The sequence below is a fragment of the Zootoca vivipara genome, chromosome 7 (genome assembly GCF_965207765.1).
Source record: "Zootoca vivipara chromosome 7, rZooViv2.hap1.1, whole genome shotgun sequence".
Taxonomy (NCBI): domain Eukaryota; kingdom Metazoa; phylum Chordata; class Lepidosauria; order Squamata; family Lacertidae; genus Zootoca; species Zootoca vivipara.
This window is the reverse complement of record NC_142590.1, coordinates 39,901,463-39,924,893: the sequence shown is the minus strand read 5'-3', so window position 1 is coordinate 39,924,893 and position 23,431 is coordinate 39,901,463. Positions and strand designations below refer to the sequence as shown.

At 44.8% G+C, this 23,431-nt stretch overlaps 2 protein-coding genes across 4 annotated transcripts in view; one reads left to right on the top strand and one right to left on the bottom strand.

Moving 5' to 3' along the window:
- The window catches only part of SLC26A8 (solute carrier family 26 member 8), a 32,256-nt gene extending 29,049 nt beyond the window's left edge, over positions 1-3,207 (bottom strand). The window contains exon 1 of the mRNA XM_035124056.3: positions 3,075-3,207. The gene's annotated coding sequence lies outside the window, so the exon portion shown is untranslated. The remainder of the gene's footprint in view (positions 1-3,074) is intronic.
- SHISAL2A (shisa like 2A) lies at positions 3,195-20,181 on the top strand. Of its 3 annotated transcripts, XR_015951042.1 has the most exons (4): positions 3,195-3,886; positions 7,973-8,118; positions 12,785-12,867; positions 17,161-20,181. XR_015951042.1 is itself a non-coding variant. In XM_088674055.1 (3 exons), the coding sequence occupies exons 1-3, from the start codon at positions 3,195-3,197 to the stop codon at positions 12,814-12,816; spliced, it is 870 nt and encodes a 289-aa protein (XP_088530181.1). In that variant the 3' UTR covers positions 12,817-12,941. The 3 variants fall into 3 exon arrangements, 2 of the variants coding, with proteins under 2 accessions (XP_088530181.1, XP_034979944.2); XM_088674055.1 differs by lacking the exon at positions 17,161-20,181 and having other exon boundaries at positions 12,785-12,941; XM_035124053.3 differs by lacking the exons at positions 12,785-12,867; positions 17,161-20,181 and having other exon boundaries at positions 7,973-8,338.
- The last annotated feature ends 3,250 nt before the right edge of the window (positions 20,182-23,431 follow it).

The window sequence follows — 23,431 nt, the reverse complement described above, 5'->3', positions numbered from 1 at the left end:
AAACTATCTGTGGACAAACGCCGGCTCCCTTGGCCAGTAAAGCGAGATGAGTGCCGCAACTCAAGAGTTGTTTGCAACTGGACTTAACTGTCAGGGGTCCTTTACCTTTTACTTTAACCCAATATATTATTTCTATAGAATTTGTCTTACAACTTGTGCCTGCAAAGGGTTTCATTTTCTTTTTCAGAACTGAGTTAACAACAAGAGAGGGAAAAATGATATTAGGGGGCTTACATGAAGCCAGACGAATTATACTTTTGTATGTAATATTTAAAAGAACGGAGAATCACTGAGGCAGAAAAAGATGGAAATAATTTTACATGACCTTGTTAATTATTTTAAGATGACCTTGGAGGTTGATAAGCAGATGGTATTTGAGATCTATTGATCTATTTTGTTAAAAAATGTCATTTGTGGTGAATATCCTTTAAAAAGAACCAGTTACACAAATAATGAAAATGTCAACCCTTAATACTTAGTGATATTTGTTCCTGGAAGATGGATTGGCTGGCTTCTAAGAACTATTCAGTACTTCCATCCAGTGACAGAAAACAGAAGTGCTGTTCTTTGTTGCAGTCCTTTCAGTGTAATTGAGAGAATTACATTCATGAATCAGCCAAGAAAGAAATAGAATAGAAGGACCATTAGGCATTTCATTATCTTTTTTTTATCCACTAACACAGATTTTTATTATTATTATTTTTGATCAGCAACAGCATGGAAGGTGCCATTGGGGTGTGTGTGTTTGATTCACTCCTTTTGGAAAATCAAAAAGCTTCTGGATAACCTGCCATCACAACATGAAGAATAAATCATTTCCCACAAATTCTAGATAGTTTTTTTTCATATTAGTGCAACTGCACATGTGAGCTGGTTATATGAGAAACACTGAAAGAGGATAGAGGATAAGTAAAAGGATAAAAAAAATATATTCCATAATTATACTACAACTGAACTTTAAGAATTGGCACCTAAATTTGCTTTTCTTGCCTCCCCCTTCCTCTTTCCTTTTGTGCTGTGTCTTCCAGGCAAGCTGGTGGGTAGGGGGACTTCTTGGCTGAAAAGTGGGGTAAAAGGTAAAGGTAAAGGGGCCCCTGACCATTAGGTCCAGTCGTGACTGACTCTGGGGTTGCAGCGCTCCTCTCGCGTTATTGGCCGAGGGAGCCGGCGTACAGCTTCCAGGTCATGTGGCCAGCATGACAAAGGCGCTTCTGGCGAACCAGAGCAGCACACGGAAACGCCATTTACCTTCCTGCTGTAGCAGTACCTATTTATCTACTTGCACTTTGATGTGCTTTCGAACTGCTAGGTTGGCAGGAGCTGGGACCGAGGAGCTCTGTTGCAGGGATTTGAACCGCAGACCTTCTGATCAGCAAGCCCTAGGCTCTGTGGTTCTGCGCCACCTGCATCCCATGTCCATCATTACCTCATCCTAATTTAATACACCTAATGCATCCTAATTTAATACACATGTGCAATAAGTATTGCTAACTAGGCCTCGATTCTCAGTAATATTGATTCTCAGTAACATTGTGAGTTAGTATGCGTGTTGGGAACCTGTGTAGTGGATTGGCAGGGGAATATGATTATCTCCTTTTTTGGTAACAAAGTAGTATTTGATCATATCAGTCGTTCCCACCTCCAATATACAGAAACTGCTACCCTATCCACGAGGGGTCCTGTTTTGTGGCCCTACTGGTTAGCCCCAACACTGCTGCCTAGTTAAATGTTCATGGTCCTATTTCCAAAATGAGTTGCAGGCCATAGCTGCCAAGTTTTCCCTTTTCTCGCGAGGAAGCCTATTCAGCATAAGGGAAAATCCCTTAAAAAAAGGGATAACTTGGCAGCTATGTTGCAGGCAGAAGAGGTTTTTGCCATCCCCGAGGCAAGTGAATACCTGCTCTTTAATGTGAAAGAGAAAAGGGGATTGGAGGTCCTATGTTGTGTTGCAACAAGAAATTGCCCCCCGCTTTTTGTTACTAGCGACTGACTTATTTTTTAAACCTTTAACTGTTACAACATTAGCCCAGTTTAATATTCCACTTCCTCTTGTTGCTCACTTACCATTCTGGATGATTCAGCTCCTTGATCTGCTACTTTCCTTTTTGTAGCTACGTTACTCGTTTCTCTCTAACAGTTAGAACAGTTTAGAACCTCTGTGTTCTTTTAAATAGCATCAGTGGCAGTCTGGCACTGGGACTGAGCGTTCTGTTGCATGATGTAAACATTTCCCAGGCTTCCATAGTTCCACTTGATGGTGCTAACAGTTGTCAGTACTGTAATGCCTAATTTTCTGCATTAGTTTAGGATTTCTGTTGGAAGATTTTATCCTACAATTTGTCATCCATGTGTGTGCTGGCATGGATGTGTTCTTTGGTTTTTTTCCTTTTTACTCTTAGTGTCACCCTGAAGTTGAGCATTATAGGAGTGAACTGGGAACATACTGCTTAATTAGGTACAACCTCAGAGCCTGCAACTTATACACGTATGTGGCAAAAAAATTAAAAGGGGGGCAGGGGCGGAAAGAGGGCATGGTTCTGGGAAATATGACTTTGGCAAACCCACCTGGCAGAGAAACCAATGGGTTTTGACTATACGCGCAATTTTTACTTTTTTTTTTTTTTACTTTTTGGGTTTTGACTTTGGGCAAAATCCCCTGAATGTAACCTTCGCAAAAGTTGTGGCCCTACTGCGTAGCAATTTCCTGATAGTGCTATAGCTCTGTGCTCCAGTTGTAGGGTGACTTGCAGCCTGTGTAGCACCAAAGTTCACTGCTATTGCCCTAAAGTGAAACTGAGATAACATGACTTTGAGATTTAGCTGAGTAAACAAACAGTCCTCTGGATGAATGGGTGTGTGATTTAGGGCAAATTCCTTCCTTACCCTCAGTGTTTTTGGCCCACCTGACTATAGCGCTGTAGAGCTTTATGTACTTCACTGTTTGGTTAACCGCTATCTTAGCCCTTATACTAAGAACTAAAACCCCAGGGTGGTTGATTCCGGGGCGTCTTTTGCTTATCAAACGTCAAAACTGGAAACCAGGCGTCCAAAGATCGTGGTCTGTGTCACCTCACCGTTTTAACTGCGTCGGGCCAGTTTTTCAGACGACGGCAACCTTCCAGGCTGCTGCAGCCTGCCAGACCTGGCTGGTCAAACACAGTTGGGCGCTGATGTGGATATATACGTCCCCGTGAATGGGACCCTCCGGGCAATCAAAAGGGTCTGGAATAACGCCTGAAATGGTTTCTCTTGAAATTCCGTCGACGCTGCGCCGGGGCTGCGAGATGAATCCCTCAGTTCGCCTTTCGCTTCTCTTCACAGGATCGCTGCTGCGTTATAGCATCGGCCAGAAGTCCTGCTCAGCGGGCAAGATTGCAGGGCGAGGGAGGCGGGGCGTCGCACAGGGCGAGCGAGGGAGTGGTGGGAGAGGGAGAAAGAAACCCTCCGCCTTGGCTACAGCAGAGTCAGTCGGCGGAGGTGGAAGGGGCGCCTCAGAAGTGGCAGGAAAGGCGAGCCGACTCCCACTGCGCCCTCGGGTTGCGTCTGCCTTTCTTCCTCCCTTTAGCGCGGGCGTCTTTCCCCCCCTCTTGCCTCGGGCGCGCCGTTCCTCCTTGTTCTGCGGCACCTTCGATTCCAATTCCCCGCCGCTTCTGAAAGAAGAAGCTGAGCAGCCTAGCCGCGGACTCCGCTCGCTCGGCTGCACCATGAGCGCCGACTGCACGAGTTACATGAATGCCGACAAGGTGCTGGTCAGCGCCTTCAGCTGCCCGGGGGAGGACGGCGAGCCCGGCTCCATCTACTGTTGCGGCTTCCAGGACCTCAAGTATTGTTGCGATGACCCGAACAGCTTCTTCCCCTACGAGCACAACTACATGTGGTGGCTCAGGTGAGACCAGGAGGCAGGCTGGGGGGCTGCCCGCCCGCCTAGACCATAGCTGCCAAGTTCCCCCTTTTCTCGCGAGGAAGCCTATTCAGCATAAGGGAAAATCCCTTAAAATAAGGGATAACTTGGCAGCTATGGCCTAGACCCCACCGAGTCCACCACAGTGCCAAGACCCTTTGGTGTGTCTCTGTGTGTGGAATTAGTGGGATGCGCTCTGCACACGCTCAGAGGTTGCATAATGATTCTGTGCCCGTCTCAGTGATGCCTTAGCACCAGGCTAAGCTTTGGCACTAAGTTAAGCTGAGCCACTAGCAGTGTGTTAATGTGTGTGGCCGGGGTGTGAATGTACAAACTAGTCATGTAACCAAATATGGGGGCTTTCTGGAATCTACACTGGTTGCTCAGAACTTGCATTATTTTAGGAGGGGATTTTTACCCCTCTTTTAGCAACCTTGTAGCAGAAGCAGTGTGAGAGGATCCTCTCTGCAGCAAGACGACTTAACATACAATAATTTCCCTTCATGTGCTTTGAATCATTGTATATCTATTACTGGCAACAACCAGGGTGACAAAAGGATGGGTTCTTTGAGACTCCAATGCGTGCCTTTTCATTAACTCTAATTAATATTAGTGGTACAGAACAGGAGAATGGTACGGTAGTTACTAGCCTAGTCTAATTAATCCAAATGAAAGATTTGTCTCTTTGTAGAAATAACTCATCATTAATAATGTTGTGAAAGAGTTTTCTTAACAAGAATCTGATTTGGTTCAAACTTAATCCAGGTGGTTTTAGGCAAGTCATGTTACGGTATATTCACAGTGCAATCCTATGCATTTCCACTTGGAAGTAAACCCCATTGAATTCAGTGAGGCTTACTCCCAGATAAGTGGGTATAAGCTTGTAGCCTCCATGTTGCATTTGCAATAGGGATAGTGTAGCTGTGGCAAGGATTTGTGCAGCCTTGGAAAAGTCCACCTGAGTTAACAAACTGAGGGGCGGGGGAGGTGGAATCTCTTGTCTAGTCTGTCCTCCAATATATTACTAATACTAATATATTACTCGAAACAAAAAATAAAATAAAAATACATTCCAGTAGCACCTTAGAGACCAACTAAGTTTGTCATTGGTATGAACTTTCGTGTACATGCACACTTCTTCAGATACACTTCTTCGTGCATGCATACAAAAGCTCATACCAATGACAAACTTAGTTGGTCTCTAAGGTGCTACTGGAAGGAATTTTTTAATTTATTTTTTGTTTCGACTACGTCAGACCAACACGGCTACCTACCTGTAACTAATATATTGTTGTTGTTGTTGTTTAGTCGTTTAGTCGTGTCTGACTCTTCGTGACCCCATGGACCATAGCACGCCAGGCACTCCTGTCTTGCACTGCCTCCCGCAGTTTGGTCAAACTCATGTTCGTAGCTTCGAGAACACTGTCCAACAATCTCGTCCTCTGTCATCCCCTTATCCTTGTGCCCTCCATCTTTCCCAACATCAGGGTCTTTTCCAAGGATTCTTCTCTTCTCATGAGGTGGCCAAAGTATTGGAGCCTCAGCTTCACGATCTGTCCTTCCAGTGAGAACTCAGGGCTGATTTTCTTAAGAATATTACTAATATATTACTAATACTAATACACAGAAAACACTTTGAACACTCTTTTAAAAGTCCTATTCTACTAAGTTTATGAGTAAAAGATAAAAAGATTTATGCAATCTGAAGAGAAACCAAAGTATTGAATAAGTTTATATTTTTAAGGAGTGTCAACTGTGATCACCTGGATATTGATTAAAAGAGTATTTGCAAATGACATCTTGTGGGTGGGGTCCTGCCCCCCTGCCCCATCATGTGTTCAGTGACACCAACTGTACATGTATACATCACTAAGCACTGTGGCCAAATAAGCTTTCTGGAGCTTAAAACTGTCATAGTAAGCAATTGTGAGTTTTAAGGATTAGACTTCTGACACCATGTTGAGGTATTTCAGAAAATTAGGCAGACAAAATAGCTGCTGACAAGAACAGTTATTTTATTGTCATGACTAGTCAAAAACAGCAGCACTTTCAATGCTGACGGCATCATTAGGGATGGGATGTCAACTACGGTTGGAATAGCAACATAACACTTAAAGTTCCTCATTACACTCCCTTCTCTGTCATTTTCTTCCTCAGAAGTAACAGATGTCATCCCAAAAGAAGAATATCAACCATCAGTGACTGAATTTAAGTACTAATCTATGCAGGCAGATGGTGCTGCTACATTTCATGTGAGAGAAGTCCACCTCACAGAATACAAAATTTCTACAGCAAAGGCAGTGCTGTGTAGGAATTAAGAAACCTGTGGAATTTCACTTTTTTCATAATAAAAAGTAATAATTTTATACAAAGAATCATTCAAAATAATGATCCTCCACATGCAGTCTGAAGTGGTACAGTCCATTCTGTAACCTTGGGACTCTACCACCTGTCTCTTTTGCATGCGAAGAGACCAGACCAGCAACATGGAATCTAAAATAGGGGGCCTGTGGCAAAACATTTGCTTCAGCACACTACTTCTGTTTTAGTCCATTTAGAACTGAATATCACGATGGGTGTGAGTGACTGACAAGCATATTGTCCTTCCTGGAGCAGAAAGTTGGACTAGATAGCTTCAGTCCCCTTCTCTGTCTATGTTTATCTCCCCGGGAATAGTGAAGGAATGTGTTGTCTGCTGTAAATTGCAGGTCCAGCAACAAAAGGCTAGGTTTTATTCTTGTAGAAGGAAGGTGTACATGCAATGTTTTCCTATAGGCATTTTGCATATCAATACTTCCTGTACCTAATAAATGGGGGTGTGTCAATTTGCATTTTCTTAGAACAGAAAGTATTGATCTGATGTGTAAAGATGTTTCCTATTCTACTTAATTCAAGAGGGTTCTGGAAGCTTCTCTGTGTGAAAGAAACAAGCAGAAGGTTCATGATGTTTGGGTTATTCTTTCAGAGAAGCTGAGTACAGCTGGTTTAAACTGGATCTCTTCATAGCTGCCAAGTCTCCTGCTGAAAAATGTGGGATCAGCAGCGGCATGGCACCGGAAGTCACTTCTACGCATGTTTGGACATGCGTAGACGCAACCTCTGGTGCTGGCGCCACCCGATTTCCAGTGCCCATACATGGGTAGCGCGGCACCAGAAGTCGCTTCTACGCATGTCCGGACATGTGTAGAAGCGACTTCCGGTGCCGCACTACCCATGTATGGGCACCGGAAATTGGGCGGCGCCAGGACCCAAAATGGAGCCTCCCTGGCAGGTAGGAAATCCAGGGGATTTACGGGATTTTTCCCAATCCGGGCTGCCAGCGGGAAACTGTTTAAAATACGGGGGTTTCCCGCGAAAAACGGGAGTCTTGGCAGCTATGTCTCTCATCTCTTATCTTCTGTCAAGGTCATGCTGACTATAAAAGTAAGGCCAGAAGGAGCCTGGGTTTCAGTTTCTGTTTCTCTCTCTTTTCCTTTTGGTTTAGTGTTCTGTATATAGTGTTAAGGTTTAGTCTTATTAATAAGTTATTGTAAGTTTAAGTCAGGCTTCCTCAAACTCGGCCCTCCCAATGTTTTGAGACTACAATTCCCATAATCCCTGACCACTGGTCCTGCTAGCTATGGAGTTGTAGGCCAAAAACATCTGGAGGGTTGAGTTTGAGGAAGCCTGGTTTAAGTTAAGTCTGCTGCAACTAGATTTCTTATGGACAGTGCCAATCCTGATTGTATTGGATTTGTGACCATTATGCTCATTTGCCTTCGGTAGCTGTAAAGCTCTGCTGGATGAAATACAATTGCCTCTGGTCTATTTTTTGGGAATCCTGAAACGTGTTTTAAGTTTTTACTCTGCTAACTATATGTTGGAGTTCTGCTCTGGGTCAGTAACAGTAGAATTTCATGACAATTCAGCTCCCATGAGAATATTAAAGGCAAATCAGTTTTTCTCCATTCTGTCAAAACATCTGTCTTCTTTCATTAAGTACATGTGATGCTGATGATTTCTTGTTCTGTTGTGTTTGACAATGCTCCTAGAATGTCCAGCACATTAAATTTTGTTGCTTTCTTTTCTCAGTGTTGGAGCACTTATTGGCTTGTCAATTGCAGCAGTGGTCCTGCTGGCTTTTATCATCACTGTCTGCGTTCTTTGTTACTTGTTTATCAGCACGAAGCCACAAAGCAAACTGGATAGAGGCCTCAGTTTAAGCTTACAGTCAGCAGGTAAGAGCTCTTCATTCAGCAGAGAACATTCAGATGTTTCCTTAGTAGTTCCAATATTCTTCACCACCTGGGTTTTTAAACTGTTCTGATATCAAGCAGTCTCAATTTTTAGCCTTTCCAAGTCTTCCAAATTCAGATGGGTCAGGCAACATTTATTCCTTCTTGAAGTTGTAGAGGCAAAAAAATATTCAGACAGTATGTAGCAGGAGAACAAGTAGTCCATTGGGCAATAGAACTGTCACTCAGCACAACAGTGAAAAGGAGCAAGCCAATCACAGGGCTTCATTTTTGCTCATAAGGAAAGGAACGGAATGGGTTGTTGCATAGCTGGTTGGAAAAGACATACACCTGGACTGGGAGGACTTAGCAGCTCTCTTAGATCTTGCCTCCATTATGTTGGGGAAGAAGACCTTATCACCATTTGAGAGCTATGGCCTGACCTATAAACTGATCGTCACAGTGTCTTGCTATCAGAAGGCTTATCTGATGAATTTTCTGGTATCAGTGTTCTCCGATAATGTAGTTCATCCTGGCAGTTAGGGGAACATGGGTGATAGTTGACAGATCCTTGAGTTCAAAGTGTGGTCATAATCCCACACTGTTAGTGCCCTGCAACTCCAAAACTGGTGCTGGGTCCAGAACTACATTCAGATGCCGAATCTGATTATCAAATACTGGTACATGGTTGCAACTTTAATCATGGGCATACCCACGCTATACAAAGCATGCAGCTCCCTTGCCCATAACCACAACTGCCTGGTCTGGCTTCAGCTGCAGACTAAAGGCTCCCATTGATGTTAGCAAGTTCTAGTTCGGGCTAATCATCACCTATTTCTATTCCTTCATTACTGCTGATATGCAGAAAATAAGACCAAACAAACTCATATCAAAGCTCATATTGAAAATGTTCATAAATGGCAGGAGCCAGCATTTCTTTAAAAATATACCTCCTGTTCACCTTCTTGCTGAGTATTATAAGCCATGCTGCAGGAGCCACAGATAATTTCTTTCTAATCCTATATAATAAAGTCCCTGTGTCTCTGCGTCCAGTCCCTGTGTCCCTGGGTTTGTGCTACTGTGCATGTGCCCCACAGGCAGCTGTTGGGACTTGGAACGCAGAGACACTTGGAGCGCACGAGAGCAAGAGAGAGACAGATAATATGGCGGCGGCGGCAGCTGGATCCGCTCGAGCTTCTCCCTCCCTTCCCAGCCCTCAGGGCTACCTTTCCTGAGAGGGCAGAGAGAGCGCTGACAGCCACTGAAGCGTGTGGAGGGGGATGTCCGCTTCCTACAAACGGGCCAGGTTGCGAACAGAGCCTTGGAGACCGGAGTCCTCCCTCCCCCCAATCCTCCATACTTCCCCCGTCCTCTTCTTCTTCCTCCTCCCACCGACAGACCCCTCGAAATCCTGGCCTTTTCGTAGCGGGAGCTCCATCTTGGTCCGCTGCCTCCTCCTCCTCCTCACAACCTTCCCTGGCCCATGAGAGGAGTGGTGGGGCCGCGGCTTTCCCTCCCTCTCTGCGCTCGGCCGCGGGGCACAACAGGAGAGTGTGTTTGTTTACTTGCGTTCCTGGTGCGCCCCGCAGCCGAGCGCACAGAGGGAGGAATGGCCGCAGCCCCGCTGCTCCTCTCACATATGTTCTAACGGCCGTTTATTTAACGGGTTCAATGACACTAGTATAAAATATTTCCTGATTCCAACAGAGAGGTCCTTAAGGTGCAATCATATTATAGAGAATTCTGTCAGCTCTCTTATTTCATTTTAATTAGCAAAAACACCTAATCCTTTCTTATTCTTTTATTGGAAAGGCAAGGTTGAGCTTAACAGAAACAGCAAGGTACCTTCTTTGATCCCTTTTTATGTTAAAAGGTTCCTAATGGGGCATTCTCTAGAGATGGCAAGCATATCAGCCTGCTAATTAAGAGATTCTTAGTCCTAGTTGTCTCAGCCTTAGACAACAGACCTACTCAATTCAATTCCAGATGAAAACTTTTATTCTGTGAATTCAAGGGAACTGTATTGATTATCCTCTGAAATTGGAACTAAACCCATCATCAGTCACCAGCTACTTTTCTAGTTATTATTTCAATCTTTTGAAATGGGGAGAAATGGGGGGGGGGCAGTTGTGGTGTTTCATTAAAGCTCTAGCAGCATATATACTGTCAACTAGTGGTGCAGCACTAAAACTGCTAGCACATTTGCAAAGCTAAGCATGGGAGGGGGGCATGTGTTGAGATCCCTGCTGTCATGGTCCGGTTGGCGGGCGGTTGAAGCCCTGGCTGAGGACGTCAGGACCAGAGGCAAGATGGTGGTGTAGAAGCAGGAACAGGTGCAGGGCTGAGGGTCCAACAGCAGGCAGTTGCAGGGTCAAGGAGCCGGGCGGAGGCGAAGGTCTGGGGGGGTCGAGGAGCAAGGCGTCGGCAAGGCGAAGGTCTGAGGGTCAAAGATCAAGGCGTCGGCAAGGCGAGGGTCCAAGGAGCAAGGCGTCGGCAAGGCAAGGATCCAAGGGTCGAGGATCAAGGCGTCGGCAAGGCAAGGGAGCAAGGAGCAAGAGGCCAGATGCAACCAGGCAGGGATAGCGTTGCTGTGGCAAAGAGCTGAAGGGAAATGCTGAGCTTTTATCCCTCCCAGCTCCTGCCACCAGGTGCAGTGAGTTATCAAGTGGCCTCACCTGAGTGGCCACTCCTTGCTTCTCCAGCACAAGCTGAGGCAGGCCCCAGTCCTGCAAAGCACTACAGGCCCCAGAGCCTGACTCCTGCCCATACTCCTGACACCTGCAATGCAGGGAGTTGGATTAGATGACCCCCAGGGCCCCTACTTCTCCTCTGCTTCATGGCCCTGTGATGTAGGCTGCTTCTCCAGATCCTCCAAAGTGGTTTCCTTTAAGAGGGACATGACAAAAAACCCCATCTGGAAGCACCCCCTTTCTGCCTCATATGTTGTCATAACTATGGTAAAACAGTTGGTTTTGTGGAACTTTATCTACCATCAGAAAACACCAGGTCACAGCAGAAAAGATGACTAGCAAAATACATTAATGACCAATTTAGGAATAGCAGTCAATGGACTAGAAAAGGAATAACCTTTAATGTCTGTCTTTGAGAAACAATTGCTTGTGGGTATGCGGGTGGCGCTATGATCTAAACCACTGAGCCTAGGGCTTGCTGATCAGATGGTCAGCGGTTTGAATCCCTGCGATGGGGTGAGCTCCCATTGCTCGGTCCCAGCTCCTGCCAACCTAGCAGTTCAAAAGCACGTCAAAGTGCAAGTAGACAAATAGGTACTGCTCCAGCGGGAAGGTAAACGGCGTTTCCGTGCGCTGCTCTGGTTTCACCAGAAGTGGCTTAGTCATGCTGGCCACATGACCTGGAAAAACTGTCTGCGGACAAACGCCAGCTCCCTCAGCCAGTAAAGTGAGATGAGCGCCGCAACCCCAGAATTGTTCGCAACTGGACTTAACTGTCAGGGGTCCTTTACATTTTTACAGATACAGCAGCAGACATTTTCAAGCCCTCAAATCTAGCTTGGTCTAATTATTAAAGGAACTTCAGAATCAGATAAACTCATTTCCTTTTTTCTCCCTTAAAAGAATGACCTGGGGAAATATCACTAAGTGGCACATTTGGTAACTATGACAACCTTAATTAGGTTGATTTGAAATATATATGTGTGAATTTGAAGTTTTCCAGCTTGTTAAAAATGATTAATATACTGTACTCTTAAGTGTGTTAACCTAAATCTGTTGATACCTGTTCTCATCTCTCTCTTAATTATAAGGCTAGCTGATGATCATAACTGCTTTATCATAACTGGATATCTGTTCATTTCCTTTGAAACTAGTCACTCATGCTTTGAATGTCCCTAATCTGCTGAATTAGAAACAGTAAAGCTGTTGAAACTTTCTACTTGGCCTTTGTAAGTGATAAATCTGAGGCTTTGAGGAACAGCTCACACTCTGCGCAGTAAGTGTTAAAAGGCCAAACACACAGGTTGACTTTGGTGCCTCTGCTTATTAGGGTTGCCAACTTACTAGAATAGTACAAGATGCATTTTAATTGTGACAATAGAGCAAGTTCAGAACCAAGAGGCAAACCCAATTTCAGCTTATGCAGCCATTGCCTTCCTAAACCTTGCTTTGTCAGAAGCTCAGAGATAAGATCTGGAAAGAAATTATGCTAATTCATCCCATCAAGAGTATCTACCAGGAGTGGTTGGGGCAGTGCTGCAGAGCTACCCACCTAACACAGTACAGTAATCAATGCCACTTATTGGGATGATGCAGAGCAGGGCAGGGAAATGTGCAAGGTTGGGGCTGTGCAAGCACACCAATGGATGCTCCCACCAATGTGCACACACAGCCTTGTTCTAGCTGCTGCATTGCCCTGGTAAAGCACCTCCCCACTGTGCTGCCTGCTCTTGCTAACTACCTATGTGGCTGAAGCATCCTTTATTTATTTTCTTAGAGTTAGAGCTCCCTTTTTTCCTGTCATTGGACCCAAGGCAGTTGCCTATCCAGACAGTGATCAGACTCACTTAGCTTCAGCCAGGTGATGGCTTCATGTACCTTCAGACCATACCAGTAGAGCATCCTCATTAGATCCTGTAACTGAAAGATGCCTACTTCATTTCAGGTTGACTGAAAAAGATGTCCTTTTTGTTTTTCAGGTCGAGAGACTAGAGGAAGTTCTCTATGTTAAAGAAAGGTGTGTGGAACAGGACATGTACGGACCAGTTCTGCAAGCAAATAGGTACAGTGTTCTTCCTGTTACAGCCCGCAGTCTCTTCTTTGTAGCTGAGGGAATGTTTGCATTTGAATTCAGGATCGATGATAATTATTTGCTATTTGAAAGGCAGTATATGTGTGTTCAAACAAACCCCTTCACCTGTTCAATGGTGAAGGGTGTGTTCCTGCTACCCTCTTGTGCAGTCATGGAACTTGCAAGATTGTTCATTTGAATGCCTACTTATTTGAATGCCTACTGTGTTATTTAGTCCATAGGAGTCCTTGCCGTCTTTGTGACTTTCCTTGAGCAGGGCCATTCAGGTCAAATATTAGCTTTTGTGAAATGCGGGGATTAGGTAACGTTGGGTTATACTCAGTACTGATGTTCCACTAGTGCAGTAGACTTTCATTCACAAGGGAACTTTCCCCATTCCTCCTCTCCAGGCCCCTGTGCACCCTACAGACATGCCCCCCAGCATCTTTTGAAGGTGCACAGTGAGAGGAGAGGAAGGAGTCTCTTTCTGCCATCCCCTTCTCTCTCTAGCAGACTGCTGGGAGTAGGACAAATCACTCTTCTTAGAGGTCTGAACCGATCACTTGGCAGAGGTTCCCCCCCAAATCCTCCTTTTCTTATTCTGGGGCTAGTCCAAGACATTTTGATGCTTGGGGCAAACCACAAAATGGTACTCTACTCCCTGCCAGGGAAGAAGGGGTGAGGGAAGATCTACATCAGGAACAAAGGGGGAATAAAGATCCCTTTTAGGATCTTCTGCCTCTGGATCCTGTCACCCAAGGCAATCACCTCACCTTGCCTCATGGGTGGGCTGGCCCTGTCCCTACCCCATGAAATTAGGCTGAAAGCCACAGGTTGCTTATGCACTGCTAATGAATTTCACAACTGACAATTGGAAGCATTAAAACTCATTGTGGAATCAGTCATTGAAACATTTTCATGAAAGCAAATATTCTGGGACATGGACCCCTGAGTAAGACAGGGAATAAAGTTTGGGCTAAGTAGTTTAGCATTGTTCTACTTCCTGAATAATGAGTGTGGATTGTTTCCCCATGGGGTCACGAAGAGTCGGACACGACTAAACGACTAAACAACAACAACATTGCAGTAGTAACATTTCATGTGAAAGGTCTGTGTCATAGAGCACATAATTCAGCTGAGACAGAAGGATTTAGCCATTGAGAATAAACACTGATTCATCTGGACAGAAGAAAATTATTTTTTTAGTGCACTTGTCTGTGGATTATTGAAAGGGAGGCAGCACAGTGTTGCTGACTGATCAATGAGGATTTGAACTAAAAATGCAGATAAAAGAAACATGCTTTAGAATGAAATATACTGCATTCCTTTGGTCGGCTTTACAATTTTGTTTGCGAGTTTCAGGGTGCATTTAAAAAAATAACTTTTTATTTGGTTTTATAAATAAGGATCATAATAAATGATACAAATAAATAGATCAAGTCTTCTCATGTCATGTGTAATATTTACAACATATGGTTCATTCTTGTCACGGTCCGGGTTACAGGCAGTCAGAGTCCTGGCTTGGTACATTGGGACTGAGATAGAGGACGGGACGCAGGAATCAGCAGTCCAGGGTCTGCAATCCACGGGTCAGGAAGACAATCAGGAAACCAGGAGTCAGGAAGGCAAGAATCAGAGGGCCAGGATACCAGGAGTCAGGAAGCCAAGGGTCCAAGAGTCAGGAAGCCAAAGCACAGCTAGGTGGGTAGCGAGTTGCTGTGGCAAAGAGCCAGAGGGAAATGCTGATCTTATATACCCCTCCTGGCCCTTCCCACCAGGTGCTACGAGTCTTCTGTCAAGCCTCACCTGTGCGGCTGCGCCTTGCCCTTCCAGGCCAAACTCAGGAAGGCCCCAGTCCTGCAAGGCCCTACCAGTCACAGGGCCTGGCTCCTGCACACACTCCTGACAGTACTCTCCCCCACAGGAAAACGGGGTTCCTCCCCCGGTCAAGGCCCAGGCTTGTCTGGGAACCTCTGGTGAAAGGCCCAAACCTTGGTAGGCGCGTCGACATGGTTGGCCAGTTCCTATGATCTTTCCTTGGGCCCATAGCCCACTCAGTCAATTAGATAGTGGAGTTTGCCACGGAGACATTTCGAGTCCAGGACCTGGGCAACCTGGAACTCCTCATGACCGTCAACTTGGACCAGCAGCGGTGGCGAGGCGATGCGACCCAGAAAATAGTCCGCATAGCAGGGCTTGAGCTGGGATACGTGAAACACCGGGTGGATCTTCAGAGAGGGGGGAAGCTCCAACTTGTGGGCAACCGGATTGATCTGCTGCAGGATGGGGAAAGGTCCCTGGTACTTGTAGTCCAGCTTAGCCGAGGGACGTCTGGTGTGATGGTGCTCCAAGGACAGCCAGACCTTGTCCCTGACCTGGAATGCGGGCCCCTGCTGATGCCGTCGGTCAGCTTGCGCCTTATAATTGGCCTTGGCTCTCTCTAGGTACTGTACCAGGTCGGCTTGTGCTCCTGAATGTGGGAGACCCGATCATTGACGGAAGGTACGAGAGACGCCGCCGGTGTGCAGGGGTGGTGGCATGGGTGGTACCCGAGGTTGGCATAGAAAGGGCTCTGCCCCGTGGAGGCATGGCAGGCATTGTTGTAGGCAAACTCGGCCAAAGGCAGCAGATCCGATCAGTTCTTGCACTGACTAGTCCCTGTGCAAATGAAATCTTTGTTCCACCACTGCAAGGCTGCCCTACTCCATCTCCTGGGGGAGGAGCTGAAGCCATGACACTGTAGCAGCAGTACCTGCAAGAATCATTGTCAAAGGAATGATTCTTCAACATCAACTTCGTTGGACTGGTGATGTTGTTCGGATATCTGATAATTGTCTTCCAAAGCAACTAGTCTATTCTGAACTTAAAATTGGAAAGCGTAATGCTGGTGGTCAACAAAAGAGATTTAAAGGCTCTCTGAAGGCAAATCTTAAAAAATGTGAACACCGACAACTGGGAAACACTGGCCTGTGAGCGCTGCAGTTGGAGAACAGCCTTTACCAAAGGTGTCGTGGACTTTAAAGACGCTCAAACTTAGGACAAAAGGGAGAAATGTGCTAAGAGGAAGGCACACTTGGCAAACCGTCACCAGGATTAGCTCCCGCCTGGAAACCTTTGTTCCCACTGTGGAAGGACTTGTGGATCTAGAATTGGCCTCAACAGTCACTTACGGACCCACTGTTAAGACCATGTCCATGGAAGACAATCTTACTTGGCTACGAGTGATCACCAAAGAAGAAGACCTGCAACCCCCTTTCATGGAGCAGCTTTGGCATGCAAGAGACTGACTTGGAGCAAAAAGGATGGAGAAAGGGGCAAGGCTGTGTACAGTATTTGTACCAGCATTGCTGTGACAAATGAGTGGGGATTTTATACAGGCAAATGGAGTGAAGCCTCATGGTTGTTTTTAGCTGTTGAAGTTGAATCCTTCCTGGCACTCTAACCTTGGGCATTATTGATCTATTGTCCCCAGCAGAATGCAAGAGGGCATTTTCCAACTTCAGCTACTATCTGTTGATGAATCTGTTTGTGCTTGTGGCAGACCGCTGTTGATTTGGCTAAATTAGTGACAAGTTAAATGTGAGGTAGGAAATCCACTAATAGAATCTCCTGCATTTTTGTTTTTGTGCTGTTTTGGAAGTTGGCAGAGTAGTGCTCTGAGGAATGTTGTTTAACCCTTTCTTCCCACGCCCCTTTTCTGATGGAGCTGATCTTCGAAGTAACTGTAAGCAAAACAGGAGCTGAAAGATCCTAATTGTGATGTCCCACATCACATTTGATTTGGCCCTGTGCCAAGATATCTTTGTCATCTTCATGCATTCTTTTAGGGTAGTATTAATCACCTTCTGTGCTTTATCACAGAACTGGATTGTTAACTTAGTGTTCTTTTCTTTTTTTAAAGCCTATACTTATGAAGCATGTGTAGAGCTACAGCTATAGTAGTTAACGTGTCCCTGGGTAGGAAACTGGTAGTGCAATCCTCTAGAAGCAAGTCCAGTTGACTTTAATGGGGCATTCCTAGGTCTAGGATTCTAGTCTGGGATTCACATTCCTGCTTAGCACTTGATCTTGGCTGGGGTAACATTATTTATTGCTTCTAAGGTTATTAGTCACAGAGTTATTGTGCAAATAAAATATGATTGCCCCATGTATGCCATCCTGAGCTCCATGGAGGAAGAGTGAGATTCAAGTATGACAAAGACAAATCTATTCAAAAGTGTGTGTGTGTGTGTGTGTGTGTGTGTGTGTGTGTGTTTAATAGTGGTTTCTGTTTTGTTTCCATAGCAGAAAACTGCATCTTTCAGAACACACCAGCAAAACTGTCTCACAGCCCAACAGAAACGAGTCTCTTGTCTTTAAGCTGGACTGGAAGAATCCAACTCAAGAACCCAAGGAGCACATTGAAAGTTGTTCTATTGCTGCTGTGAATGCTATTAATGCTCAGGGTCCAACCTGGAATCATCCAGGAATATGAAATCATGATTGTCACCATTCATGTACATTGCAGGCCCTGATCCAGTGACAACCTTCCCCCTCTGTTATACAAGTATGTATTGTCTTATACTTGCAGGAATGTTAACTTTTAATTAAATGAGCTACTATTGCTTTTTTTAAAAAAAGTAACCTGTTGCTCATACAGGCCATCTTACATGCCCAAAATGCAAATGCAACAGTATATTTTGATTTGCATAATTTCTGTTAAGAAAGTGATTTTTTGTGCCCCAATATTTTCCTTGAATTATGCATCTGCAAACTTTTGTGTTAAACACATGGTTCTTTCTGAACAAACAATACCCCGTTTCCTAACATTTCATTTGTGTCTTCATTGTCTACTGTGGAGACACATTTTAATGATACCTGAAGGAGCGTCTCCACCCCTATTGTTCTGCCCGGACACTGAGGTCCAGCACCAAGGGCATTCTGGCGGTTCCCTCGTTGCGAGAAGCCAGGTTACAGGGAACCAGGCAGAGGGCCTTCTCGGTAGTGGCACCCGCCCTGTGGAATGCCCTCCCATCAGATGTCAAAGAGAAAAATAACTACCAGATTTTTAGAAGACATCTGAAGGCAGCCCTGTTTAGGGAAGCTTTTAATATTTAATAGATTATTTTAATATTCTGTTGGAAGCCGCCCAGAGTGGCTGGGGAAACCCAGCGATGGGCGGGGTACAAATAATAAATTATTATTATTATCATTATCTTCTCATACATATTATTTATTTAGTATTTCTGCCCCACTCTTCCTTCCTAGGAGTCTAAGATGGCATACAGATGAGCAAAGAATATAAACCAAATCAAAACCTTAAGTACATTATACAAAGTAATATCAGCAAAATGTTTTAAAAGACAGAATTCACAGTACATCAGCAAGGGATTACAAATGATTGCTCACTGACCCTGAGCAGGGTCTCCCCTGCAGCTCTTAGGGTGAAAATAGGCAGATGTTGAGAAGGCACAATAACTTTCACTATATATACTATTAAAGTTAGTTGTGGCAATTCAAATTGCAGCACAAACCAACAGTGCTTCACTCAAGGCATGAGTTAAAGCGCATGCTCAAAGCCAAATTGAAGAGACTCCTCAATGTATTATGTAATCCTAAATAGAAAGATGCAATTAGCAATTAAAACCAGTTCCATTAAATTGGCTTGATAAAATTTAAAAGCAGGTAACAGTTTACTAATTTGCCAGGAGCATTTGAGGCCCACAGGATCTGCTTCAGTGGCTTGTGATTTATAAAGACATCTGTTAGTGACACCTTTGTTCATCGGAGCAGCCGTTTCTCATTAAACCAAGGTTCACAGTCTTCTATGCATCATGTTAATGATAAGCAAGCCTGTTTATCTCACACTATTATTTTTGAAGGCTTACAGTGATCAACTCTCCTATATTATAGACATAAACTTGCATGGGGTGGAAAACCCATGGCTACATAAATAAATATGTCATTCATAGCAGGAAAGGCATATTGTTTAGAGAGCATGGGTAGGCAAACTAAGGCCCAGGGGCCGGATTCAGCCCAATCGCCTTCTAAATCTGGCCCACAGACATTAGACTGTGTCCTTTTATTTAAAATGCATCTCTGGGTTATTTGTGAGGCATAGGAATTTGTTCATTCCCCCAAAAAACATAGTCCGGCCCACCACAAGGTCTGAGAGACAGTGGACCGGGCCCCTGCTGAAAAAGTTTGCTGACCCTTGGTTTAGAGCAGGGCTACATGCCACTTTGAGGGCCACTTCTGTAGTTCTGCTAACTCAAATGAGCTACATTGTTATGCGAACCATAGAAAAGTACCGGTATTTTGATTAGTGTTAACTTTCCGATCATTTCCCCTCCTTTTCTTTCTTTCTCTCTTCTCCATAGTACACTGTCATTTCTTTCTGTATCCCAGAAGTGGGGAGGCTATGCCCTCCAGATGTTGCTGGGCTCCAAGTGCCATCATACCTCATCATTGGTTACGTTGGTTGGAGCTGATGGGAGTTGTAGTCCGGGGTTTCAGGCAGGGAGACATTTAAAGCCCTATCTGGAGATGCTGGGAATTGAACCTGAGACCTTTCTGCATGCAAAGCAGATGCTTTGTCCCTGAACTATAGTCCTTTTCCACAATTTCTTTCTCTCTCTGCACAATCACAGGTCTGCATTTTGTTTGCTTTCCCCAGGTACTGTACACTCAGTTTCTCAACTGCCGCCTCTGTTTTTGCCCACATTCTCCTCCATCACTGAAATTCCATTCATTATCTCTCTGCTCCCCCTCTGTATTTTAATCTACCAATCCTCTCTTTTCTTATTCACAAGTTTGTCTGCATCCACACATCACTTTGTTTTCTTCTCTCTGCACTTTTCCTTTCTATTCCATAGTTTAGGATAAGGTTAAAACACAAAAGGGGCTGAAGCTGATATGAATAGTGGTAGACAACATGCCCCATCATCACAGGTAGGTTTTTTGTGGTAGGTTTTTTTTTAAAAAGTGTCATATTAAATTGATTTTTGGCATGAGAAATGGTCTAGCATCTTATTCTGCATGCTCCAGGCATCATACCAGTACTCCAACACTAATTGCTCCATCTGTCCACTCCATTATTGCCAAAACTCTTTTAAAAATGTAGAATGAGATCTCAACCAATTGTTTTCATCCAAATCCCTAAGGACCTGCTGCTCTTATCTCTGGAAAATGTGCATTCGGCATCATAGAAAAGGGACAACTTCAAAATCTATTGTTGGTAGTCTGCCATGCTTATGTGAATTGTATGCGAATGATTTAAATTGGTGATTGTATGTAAATTAAAATGTGGGAATTTTTGGTTACCCCAACAGCTTCTTTAGTCATATTTCTTTAATCTAAGATGGTTGCATGGCACCCTGTATGCCTCCTTCTGGCATCTCCTGCAGCCAAGCTGGTGCCAAGCTTTGCTTTGGACCACATCAGCAAGGCTGAGAGGGCGGCCTTGTTGTCTGGGCAGTTCAAGACCTCCATACACACTGCCCTGGCTTGTATCTGGGGAGGTCACTTTGGTACTGCTAACGCAGCAGTTTGACTTCACCCCGAGAGGTGCACTCCATTGTCTCTTGAGATAGACAGATGCCAACAAAAGGTCCCAGGAAATCCTGTTGGCATCCCCGCATGTCTGCCTAATGGGTTATCAGGGCTATGTGTGCAATAGGCATGATTTTCCCCCATGAGAAAGGTACCAGCTTTGCATGCAGCCTGTTTATGCCTTTGGTTGTATGCTCAAGCTCTTAACAGTCATTTAATCAGTGACACATTGTAGTCCAGTCTGAATCTCCAACTGAGATTAAGTGGCTGCTTGCTTTCTCCTGCACACACCCCACCCGCCCCAATGCTTTTGGTTTGTTTCCAGATAGTTGCATGGTTTTAACACCTCAAATGTAATTAAATAGGACGTAACAAAGGAGGTTTGAAAAGAGTATCACAAGGAGGAAAATGCACAGTTACCTGTTGGCAGGGTGATTCTTGGGACACAAGCATAATTTTCCTGCTTATTTCTTTTCACTTCCAGTAGTGGAAAAGCAGGTCCCAGATCAACAAATGTAGGATGCATTCAGCCCATCATGTACTGTAGTCTATGTATGGGTGGTTTGTCAGGATTTTTAGACTGCTTTTGTACATCTCAGTGCACACAAAAATGAACAAAATGAAAACAGCATTAAAACAAAGCAGGGAGAGAGAAACACACATATACTTCTCATATTGGATGCTGGATGGTAATCAAGTTCTGGCAAGTTTTGCAACACAATTATATGTGGTGTGACCTTGGGCATTCCATTGTCTCTAGAGATAAGACGGATGCCAACAACTGACACTGGGCAGGCCACTCTGCTGAAGGGGAACAGTAGTTTAGGGTGTGATCACATAACTAAGTACAATGTAGGTGAAAACAATATTCAGTTGGCATCAAGAGGTGGCTGGGGTGCTTGAGGGTTTCCGTTTCTGTGAATTCCTAGGTGAATTGGCCTGATCCTCACCTCCCAGGCCAATGTGCAAATTGAAACATTGTTGTCCTTCAGATTTTGCACTTCTCTGAATTTGATATTTGAGAAGGGGAGCCAGCTGGGAAACCAACAGTCGATACTCTGTGTGTCCACCTCCCTTATTGAACCATCATAAATGTTGTACAAGGGCATTGCCTTGGAGAGAATGCATTTGCTTTGATCAATACCAGTGCCTGCAACCCACTAAAGGCAATTTCTTTTGGTTGTAGAGCTCACAACTATGCTTTCATGCAGGCTGGGTTTTTTTGTTTTGGATTTAGACAGCTTTTCCATATTAATTCATTGAACTCACACTGAATCAATGTGATTGTTTTGATAAATTATCAACGCCACAGTGAGCTCTTTGCACCTGAAGCCACCAGGGTATGCATGCTACATTAAAACCAGAAGGATTAAAAAGCCAGTTTCTGCCAAGCGACTTCCACAAGGGCAGCCCTACCGTTAAGGCAGAGTGAAGTGGTGCCTTCATGTTTTGGATGTCATGAAAGGATAGCAAAATTGTTAGATATAATAGTAATAGTAACAACAACAACAATTTATTATTATTATTATTATTATTATTATTATTATTATTATTATTATTACCCTGCCCATCTGGCTGGTTTCCCCAGCCACTCTTGGCGGCTTCCAACAAAATATTAAAATACAATGGTCTGTTAAACATTAAAAGCTTCCCTAAGCAGGGCTGCCTTCAGATGTCTTCTAAAAGTCTGGCAGATGTTTTTCTCTTTGACATCTGGTGAGAGGGCATTCCCAATTTCTGGGCAGAACGATGGGGGTGGAGATTCTCCTTCAAGTATAATGGACCGAGGCCGTTTAGGGCTTTAAAGGTCAGCACCAACACTTTGAATTGTACTCGGAAACGTACTGGGAGCCAATGTAGATCTTTCAAGACCGGTGTTATTCCCAGTCATCATTCAATTTATTATTGCATTCACACTGCCAGAGAGGCAGAGAGCACCTGTGGGGTCAGTGCTGAAGTAACTTGACCTGCATAGGGATCAGTGCACCATAACCGGGGCTGGGTAGATTTGTTGCTCAGTGATATCTCGCCGCTGCTGGAAGTCAGGTGTTCTAGCAGGGCTCTTGTGTTCTGAGGTGTCATGTTCAGTTCAGTGCTGTTCAAAGGAGTTATGTGAATGCCTGTTCAATACTGCTGAAGTTATTTCATTTCAGTGCCTGCTCTTGTCTGCCATCAGAAGCAATTGTCTGGTGGTGCTTTTCCTCCACTCACAGAGCCATTAGGAGGCTAAAGTGCAAGGCAGCATGATACAATGCAGTGAATATTGGAAATCTGAGGTCAAATTTCCATTTGATTGTGATTGAGTTTGGATGGACCTTCAGCAAGTTGTTTACTTGCAGCTTCAGTCCCCCCCCCATACTGAAAGTAGCGGTTTTATGTCCTAGGGACTGAAGTTCCTCTAAAACCTTGGATGGAACCTCTTCCCCAACTGGTAATATTTTCAGGAATGCATGCAGGAGCCAGGCCCTGTGACCAGTAGGGCTTTGCAGGACTGGGGCTTTCCTAAATTTGTTCTGAAGAGGCAAGGCGCATCCGCACAGGTGAGGCCAATTGGTAACTCACAGCACGGGGTGGCAAGAACCGGGAAGGGATATAAGGTCAGCATTTCCCTTTGGCTCTTTGCCACAGTAACGTGCGTCCTGCCTTGCTGTGTTTGGCTTCTTGACTCCTTGCTTCCTGATCCTTGGTTCCTTGACTCCTGATTCCTGACCCTCAGACCCTTGGCTTCTTGACTCCCGGCTCTCTGTCCCTTGGACCCTTGGCTTCCTGACTCCTGTTCCTGCTCCCACCCCGCCGTCTTGCCCCCGGTCCTGACGTCCTCAGCCAGGACTTCGACCACCCGCAAACTGGGCCATGAAGAAGAAGAAGAGTTTGGATTTGATATCCTGCTTTATCACTACCCTAAGGAGTCTCAAAGTGGCTAACATTCTCCTTTCCGTTCTTCCCCCACAACAAACACTCTGTGAGGTGAGTGGGGCTGAGAGACTTCAAAGAAGTGTGACTAGCCCAAGGTCACCCAGCAGCT